At 38.1% G+C, this 9,971-nt stretch overlaps 1 protein-coding gene across 1 annotated transcript; it reads right to left on the reverse strand.

The window, feature by feature from the left end:
* Positions 1-4,582: 4,582 nt before the first annotated feature.
* LOC128208442 (uncharacterized) lies at positions 4,583-5,281 on the reverse strand. The gene has a single exon (XM_052912006.1). It carries the CDS (start codon positions 5,279-5,281, stop codon positions 4,583-4,585), a length of 699 nt encoding a protein of 232 aa, XP_052767966.1.
* Positions 5,282-9,971: the final 4,690 nt, after the last annotated feature.

Below are 9,971 nucleotides of genomic sequence, written 5' to 3' on the forward strand. Positions count from 1 at the left end.
GAAATAATTTTCCATTGTATCGTTTTAATTTGCATTAACTTGTGAAAATATGAGCTGTTATATGTATGTATAGGCTTTGTGATATTTTGATAATGTGTTTATCTATTCGTCCATAATGTTTCATTGACGTAGAACAAACACGTTCCTGGCCGAAAATGACGGTCAACTGATGAAATTGGAATGCACGAGAAAAGTAGAAAAAATGTTCAAAGTTTAAACTGGAGTGCGCATTCTGATTTTTTTTTGTATGACCCTTGACTTCCTGGCGTAGTCGTCGGAAACTGAAAATTTATGAAATGGCGAAAATAAATTTGAACGAGAGTGCAAGTGAGATTTCCATTTTTACAATGCCCCTGTTCGGCAGTTGTATTTGCTGCAAACACAGGGTGACGACGGGATAATGCCTATATGCGATGATTTCGTTCTTTTCGCTTCGTCTGAAAAGCGAGAGTGGAATTGTCTTGAACTGGCCTTAAACTCACATTCATGGCAGAATGTCTGCTAGAAGTGCCTGGATATGGCATGGGGAGAAACTATGGAAGGGTATTGACGCCCAAAATGCATAATGCTTGATGACATTTGTAGTTTGCCTTATGCCACTCCATACCGCCTGTTAACATTGTACGTTCCATTCTGCTTATTGCTTGTTGCCTGATGGTATGTTATTAAGCTTCCTTGCTATTATTCCTTTGTTGAACAATGAATGCCTGTGTTTACAGTTTGGGTGCTATTTATCGCGTATAGATGGTTGCATCCTGCATACTGTGGTTTGTCAATTGTACATCTGAAATGTGTTTTCCATCCTTGCAAAGTTTGTTCTTTCATGTTTTACCCTTCTTTTTTGCCTGGCTGCATTCGAAGTTTGTCACAAGATGTTATGACGAAACTGACAGGCAGATGGCGCTTCCTTGTTGTATTTTACAAAAGGATACAGGAAATGTCGAAAATCTACGATTGTACTAGTACAGGCGCTTAGCGTTTTTCCCTTTGTAGCGAATACGCTACAAGTTCTGGTTTCACCCACAGGCGTCTGACTCATTGTTTGTCTCAAAAATGTTGATTTATATCATTTTGGATACATATAATGAGATAAACAACACATCTGAAGATATATAATGCCTTTCATATACAAGAAAGGAACAAGGTATGTAACTCAAACTTACCGGATTTCACGTAAAGGTCAAGTTTTATGCATATGTCAACATAGAAACAATTCATTTGTGAATAGGTGATATGAAAAGAGGAGTCAGTTTTATTTAAAATTGTATGCGAAATGTTTTTATAACTTAATTGTCTTTAGACAAACATGCACAATGCAATGTCCCATTCTCGTATTTTTTCTGAAGTCGGAAACTGTACAGCAAATTCCAATCATCAGTTCGTTTCCGTGTAAACTGCACTGCACACAGAACTATTTACGTGATTTTGTACTTCTGTGTATAGTTAATACAATTCCAAGTCGAAATATCACAAAATGACAAACACCACAATTTTAGGAACTACCGTATAAGTCTTAAAATCAAATCCACTTAAAATTTCCTACGAGGCGGCCATTTCCATGACAAGCGCTCAGATGATATCAGCGGCATAACATATCTTCAGATGCGTTGTTTATCTCATTATATGTACCAAAAATGATATTTATCAACATGTTAGAGACAAACAATGAGTCAGACACCTGTGGTCATTAGCACTCGTTGTAATAGCGTCAAAGGCATCTTTGACTCTGTTCAAAACGGATGACACATCAACGTGATATGACAGCTGGTTCAAAACAGTATTTAGGCACCAGTCAATTGTAACCCCAGGTCCGGGTGTATACCGGGGATAGCCGGGAAATGGACCTAGTTTTTAGCTTCCAGGTGGCCCGCATTTCCGGGTGAATGCGGTGGTTTTGTTTTCCCGCCAAATATAGCGGGGAATGAGCTTTACCTAGAGTACCTTGGGTGCGGGGGCATTCACGAGCAGTTCGTCCATGCAAGGCGGAGAATTTGCCCGGGCTCGGCTGGACCGAAAGTCACAAGTCCCCGCTATTCCCCGGACCTGGTGGGGGCGTGGTTACAATTGACTGGTGCATTACTATATCGTTTAAAAATCGTATCCCACAAGGTACTTTCCATGCGGTAGTTAAAAATATTATTGGCAAGCTGCAATATCCTGTGCCTTGTATCATCCGTCATCGGCAGAATTTCTTGGATTTACTTTTGATCCATTAATGACAGTGTTACGGGTGTAGGTTAGAATAAATGTACATGCAATGCTTTCAGTAGATGCAGAACATGCGACCCATATAAGTGTTGACTATATTCAGCCGAAATATAAATATACAGCGTACTCAAATCACATCAACTTATTGCTATGACCGATTTAGAACAAAGGAAAATAACTGCAATGCATATAATCCGTTAAACTCCGGACATGTACGGAAACAAATGAATACGCCCCCTGTTGTCATAATTCGTTATGCCTATTTCTTGGCAACCGCATTATGGTTAGTTCATTTGCCTTGCGTTATTCAGCTTGTCTAATTTGCACTGTTTCATTCGGATAATTCTACAATGCTTGGTGATTGTTGCTTTATGTGTACTTGTATTTCTATTCGGTCTCGTCAAATTTCGAACGTTATGATGAATATAAGGAAGTTATGTAGATTGTAACAAAATATGTATTCATTATAGGATTGTCACAGACATTAAGGCAAAATGAATTAAGTATGTAATGTTGTAACTGTAAACGCTTTAAACAAGATTGGAATGTCAACATGCAGAATGCAAATGCAGAATGCAATACGACATGTCATAATGCATATTGTAAGGTTCATTACCCGAATGGGAATGCCATCACGAATAAAACAAATGTCATAAAGCATGGTGCAATTTTTGCGTCAATACCCTTCCATAAGAAACACCTCGTTCTTACATGCGATGACGATTTCCTAATGTAGGTGTCTCGGTGGAGAAGGCTACCTTCCCCGTTGGCCCGTCAAAGTGTCACAGTACCTTTGGTGGGTCGAGTGGGCCGACAGTGCATTAATTTGCGAGTTCCTCAAACATCTGCGTCGGAAGGTCCATCCACATACTATATGTAGGTGCTCAGTGTTCCATATTCTGCATCTTGGTTATAGTTTTAATAGATGTACCGTGTCGCATTAAAGCCGGTACACGGGCTGACAACGGTGCCGCTAAAAGGCCCCAATGTATGCCTGCGTGAACTAAGCACATATCTATAACATGCCGACGCAAGAGAAAATCATGATGCAAAAACACTGCGTTCTGTGGAAACATGCAAGTAACATAATGGAAATGAATAAGTCGAACCACTTGTTTGACTACATATTAAGGAATGGATAGATTATGAGCACTTTATCAATATATAATATACGCGAGGTAAACTCAATTGAAGCATTAAATAGCGTGCGTCCTAATTTAATAGACGCCTTCAGTCACTCCGATGGTACTAGATCTGTTTAGATGCATGCATTTTGCCTGAAAACAAGCCAATCGGGACTACCACCCCGTGCCGATGCCCGGCGGTGTTGGACCAGTAGACGCGTGAGCTATGGGCAGGCGTCTTCGATACCTTTAAGGTGGTACCAGATCAGCCGAGCAGCCGCGTATATACGGCCAGTGAATTTTTCCCCCGCAGTTCCGGCCATACTGCTCGTCGAGATTCGATGCTGATTTTTAACAAGCCATGCTATATATTATCAGCTTGTGTGTCGTCCTCACTTGAACACGATTCCGATTCCATTGAGATTTTATCAGAACTAAAAATGCCTTTAATATGCATCGTTTTACGAGTCATTTACAATACGTCACCATCAAGAGATAACATTTTGTTCTTGCATGTGACATAAACATTTGAAAGTACAGAGATTTTGAAATTGTGTATGAACTGATAGGGGTTTGACGTCATTAGTTATATCAGTATTGTGATAGGTTTGGAATAATGACATGTCTTTTATCCAATAGTATCTGTTTATAGTTGATACACACTCTTGTACAATAAATAATCGGTTTCAGGATTTTTTCTCTAAATTTGACTCTTGATGATTAATTGCTTTAAATGTAAATGTAGGGATTGATCAAGTCTCAAGGGCGCTTTATAGAAGTTCTTGCATGCCGTTATACAAGATGAAAACCAGAAAAAAAACTTATATTCATATAGTCATACCAGTATTATATTACTCACATCGTATTTACTGTACGTACAATTTATTTATTTCGTAACACTTCACATAAGTCTTAACATATGTCATCATGTTCGTATATAACAAACACGCAACCAAAACACACTGCTCAAGTTTAAAGTAACAGAAATAAGTTATTCAGTTAACATCTTAAATACACACACACACACACACACACACACACACACACACACACACACACTGCTTACGCTGTTGGTAGAAATGTAAATTATCTTTGAATGAATGCTTCTGCTGTAACAAATATTTCACATAAAAACACACACATTCAATTTCATCAAATTCTTAATATGTGATTTAAAGATAGAAATATTCCGGCTGTATAGGTATGTTGACTTGCAAAAGGAATCATATGTATTACGGTATTTCTTTCAATTAAGACGGCTTCTTGAATGATCCTTCAACTATCTGCCCATTTGCCTCAGTGTTCCCTCGATAACACGTCAGTAGAATGCTTTCGTTCAAGAGCAAACACTCAATTATTTCCGCGGCGTTGCTCTGATTGCCATTGTATTTGTTGTAAGATGCTTCTGCTAAAAACCCGATGTCCAAAATAATTCCAATTGGGCCTAAAATAGAAGCAACTATCGTTGCCGTAGAAACAGCAGCCTTTGCAGCAGCGATACCAATACCAACACCGCCATGAAGTGATCTCGCTACGTTTCCTAAGGAAATGAAGCCCCGCTGATTCTTTCCTGGCACGACATACTCAAAGTCATTCGTTCTTTTGTTTACATTAAAAAGTTCTTCAACTTCCTCGATGCTTTCATTGAGGTTTGTATTAATAGCTTCCCACTCATTGTTCATATCCGATGTGGAACCGTTTTGTTTCACTGCCTCATGGATACGGAAACCCGCTTGTGTAAATCCACTGACTCCGCCTATGACGCCACCTGTAATGGTTAATCCAAGAGAAGTCCCGAATGTTACCGGAGTAAGAGCCATTCCGACAATTCCTAAAACACTGCCGACAACTCCACCAATAGATGTGCTAATAACGGCCTTGTTGACTTGCGACCTTCTTTCCCGAAACTCCTCTGGAATGGCTCCGAATCTAACCAGTGCGTTTTCCATTTTATTTAGGTTAGTTTCAAGATTTAGGAGGGCTTTATACATCTTAATGAAGACGATGTCTGAAAAAAACCAAATCATAATGAATCAATGTAAATGACACATGTATATAACCAAAAATTAATGATGATGTAGAACAGGGAAACCTGAAGGTTAACCTTTATATTAAATAAACGTAAATTGTCAAACTACATTTTTCTTTCAATTTCGTAAGCAGTACTAGCTTTTTCGCGATTCAGCAAATCTACAGTTACTTACTATTCACTAAATACAGAATAAATATATAACGATATCTTAATAAACGAATACCTTCCACACAGATGTCCGCTAAGAGTAGTTGAAGCAATCGGAACGATCTAGTTTTGACCAGGATCTTAAAAAAAAAATCATTACGGCATATCTGTTACAAGAGTTGGACATAAAGATAAAATATGTTTGTTTAATGTATGTGTGTTGGTTTAGTTTTTAAATGTGTATCGCCACGCTTTTTCAAACTTCATGGAGTTTACAAACTCGAATATTTTGAATTTTTTTTTAAGATTGTACACCTACTTGGTAAAACACTGTCCTGGGAATCTCTGACTCGGGTTTCTCTAACAATGAAATGAGGCACTTCCACGCTCTCTTCATCCAAGTTGGTCTACATCTCGCATATCGATCATCCCTTTTTATCAACTCATTCCTAAAAATAAAGGTATGAACTTCAGTCTTTAAATTTAATCTTTATGACCGTTTTGCATCGTATGTTTAACTCGGGTAAACGCTAGTCATATTTTGATCGGCTTGCAGATTTGGTTGCTGAAAGAACTTGTGGCGAAAAATTCCAGATCCATCAATGTGGCTTGCATTTTGTCACGGTATTCACTTCACAAAATATATTTTAAACAGGCATATGCCGCTCCAAGCCGGTTGATATCGGTGACATCGAAGTAGGTAATTGAACCTTTGGTATATGAACTCTGCGATAAGTTTATATTAGAAACGTTCAACCATCAAGAACTCTTGTATACACTTCGCGATAGTGGTGCTGTGATCAGGATCCCGAAGACGAGGTCGGCGACACTCGCCAGCAACGCCGTTTCCTCCCAGACGAGGTCGGCTTAACTCGCCTGTAACGCAGCTTAGCAAAGAAGAGATCGGCTCACTCGCATTTAAGTTTTTGGAGCAAACAATCAACGACGTCGGCTTCCCTCAGTAACAATCAACGACGTCGGCTTCCCTCAGTAGAGCAGGAATCCGTGAACGATGTCGGCTTCACTACTAAGAAGCAGCATCCTCTAAGCGAGTTTACCACACTCGCATGCGTCGCAGCAGATCTGAGATAATGTCGGCTACACTCGCATGGAAACAGCATCCCCTATATGTGGTTTGCCTTAATCGCCCACAACACAGGGTCCCCTACACGATATGAGCGCCTATCCACACACAACAAATCTTCAAAACGCAAACTTACACACTGTAAGTAGCTCTTCCAGAGGCATACCAGCTCGTTAAGAGCCACGTTATTCAACCCGTACTTGCTGTTCCAGAGGTAAGCTCATCATTCCGCAGCGCCCAGAGACACACTCACGAACAATAAGAAGCTCTTCTCCAAGAGACACGCTATCTCACTTGTAGCAGCTCTATCATAGGCAGGCTAACATATCCACAGCAATCTCTCATGATGCACGTTCACCTATCTGCAGCAGCTGTGGAAGAGTCACTCTCACCTACCTGAAGCATTTCTTTAAGATGTACGTTAACGCCCGCACAACAAATCTCAAAGAAGCACGCTCGAGCTCTTGCCACAGTTCTTCCAGAGGAACGTTTAACCGCACGCGACACCTCTTTACCGAGCTCGTCTACCCGAAGCAAGTATAACATAGGCCCTCTCTCGAACGCTAGACGTGTTTTGATTAAGAATATGGATATTCTCGACATGAGATAGCTATCGTTTCGAATGATACCTGTTGAGATGACAAAAAATATCACTCTGAACCCATTCGGATCGGACGTGGACAAACCTTTCCGCCCTGTACGCCTAGGATTACTTCGCAAAGCTGGTTGACGTCAATGATGTAAACGTCAGTTATTTAAATGCAGAAAAAGGTTGTCATTAGAAATGCAATACACATCGAACATTCAAGTTCTGTTGTAGTCACTTCGAGATTCTGCATAAAAATGTTTTTAGAAATGTGGTTTTTATACATTTGTTTTTATTGATTCGTTTAGGCTCGTAAGTGACGAAAGCTCACAGCTTATATAAAGTTATTTGAGTCCAACACTTGGGTAAGAGGCGGACACCTATACCACTGGACGACTTTCACCCTCGGTGGTATTGATAAAACATGTGCAAATCAAAGCACTGAAAGTGCTGAGGGACGGTGCCTCTGGTGTATGTGCAGAAAAATATATAGGGAGAGCTGCCTGGTTTCAAAATCGTGTCGTTGTTATCAACTATTGACAGTTTGGTTATTTCAAGAGCCAACTTTCGTCATGCATGACTATTTTTTATGATTGCATGTTAAGCAAGCGATCACTTCGTACGAAGTTGCATACGAAGATTTCTGCGACCGTTTTATTAACGCTTTCGTACACGTAATTACTCTTCAAAATTGGGAAGGATCGGACGAAAATATAAACAAACCGTAGATGTGGGTATACTAAAAAAATCGCAAATAGTGATTTGATCTGCTTCGCTTTTCGAATAATCAAAATAGACATTTACTATTTATATTAATAAATATAGTGGGTGGTATCGTTTTGTCGACTACGGTTGCTACGGCATGGTTTGACCCGTTTAAACAGCTGTTTCCTGTGTCACATTGCAATGTTTTCAGGTTACGACACATTTCAATACCAACTATATTCATTTCTTATCGCTTGTATTGTGTATAATAATTGTTATGGCGTTAACATGTTAAATAATCACATCCCAAAAGGTAAATGTACTATTACGTTCGTTAATTGTTTGATCTATTCGATTGAAAACCCCGGAAGTACAAATTTAAGAAAGAGTTTAGTTAGCGAATATTATTTGAACTGTTTCCTTAAGGTAAGTAAGTTTACACACGCAAATATGTTTTAATATACAATTCTATATACTAACCAGTATACAAATGACATTTGTCATTACAAATAGGTAGACCTATTGTGAATTACAGTATCCTCTTTGTTTGTTATTGATATGATTTATTAAGTTTTTCATTGCAGGCAATCTTTTGAAAGAAAAGCTCAGTCATCTGAGATGCAGTGTTGCAGCACTGAAAAGCATTGGGTATGACTGTATATCTCAGCGTATGATTAAACCAACTATTGCAAAAACTTTGCAAACAGTAATCGGGGAGTAGGATTATTATTTTATTTTTAGTGTTTTTAGACCAAGTCTTTCAAAAACAGATGCAATTGCCATTATAACATAGTATGAAATAAGAAAATACTTGCTACTGCTTCTTGCAAATTACCGATTTTTACCAATATATGTAGTCTTAATACAAAATATCACTCTCAAGGCAGGCATTTCATTTGAATATTAGAAATGGCTTTTACAAAACAAATTTGTACTGTAGTGTTTTTTTATCTCTTAAGATAAATGTGTACTTTTACAAGAAATATTATCAAGAATTGTATTTGAAACTTTCACGTTTTATGGATAATAGTAAAGATTATGTATCTTCTATTTACAGGTGCCCATCAAAGAGTGTTTCTCTTTGCCTGCAATCTGGATACATCAACTGACCTTTGAACTGTGTTTTCCAACTTGGGATTCAAACACATGCCCTCTTGCGTAGGAGAAAGTCAGACAAACACCTGTGGCTATATCACTATACTTCTTCAAGTCTTGCTGTATGAGTGATCATGATGTGAAATAAAACAAAATGCAGTCATCTTTTTGTTATATTAAATAAGTTATGAACAAATAAAATATTTCAAACATTTTATTAATTCGTTATTTTGAAAAACAGTATGAACAAACATACATGTATACCAATAGACAAACAAATAATTGGCACAAAAATATGAGAATATTGAGTTGGAGATTTATTGTTAATATTGATTTTAATGTGACAGAAAATGCCCCAATTTGCCAAAAAGCATTGGATATCAAATGACAATGCTTGGATTTACAAAATTCTGCCCAAATGAGTATAGATCTGTGAGTTGCTGTTTGGTATTTGTTCATAAAAGTCATGATATATAAATCAAAGTTTTAAAAAAAATGTTGCAAACATAAAACAGTGTAGGATCTGATGTTATGTTGAAATGATATACTTGTATAAGCTATTTAAACTGTATATGAGTAGATTCTTATGGAAATATGAGCTTTAAGTATTACTTTATTCCAAAATGGTGACCTAGAAGATTTAGTTCCTTGTATTGGTCAATGTTATATTGTTCACTTAACAGCTTGAGGTAAATGCAAGATATAATACAGTCAAGTTCAGAAACTGCTCAACAGTTATAATAATAAACCCTTCCTCTCAATATGGTGTACATTTGTGGGAAGTTATATCAAATCCTTCAAAAGGTTAAAGAGACATGGAGCAGACACAGCCAAATGGTTCTTGAGAAAGTCATTAAAAACAAGAGATGTTTGTCAAACATTATGCCCCCCCTGAGCGCCATGTTGTCAGGATTATATGGACAATTGAATGAAATATGCATGGACCGAAATGACAGCTGATTTGTCGCCAACATTGTATGCCGTTGAGGA

Source organism: Mya arenaria, chromosome 11 (genome assembly GCF_026914265.1).
Source record: "Mya arenaria isolate MELC-2E11 chromosome 11, ASM2691426v1".
NCBI lineage: Eukaryota > Metazoa > Mollusca > Bivalvia > Myida > Myidae > Mya > Mya arenaria.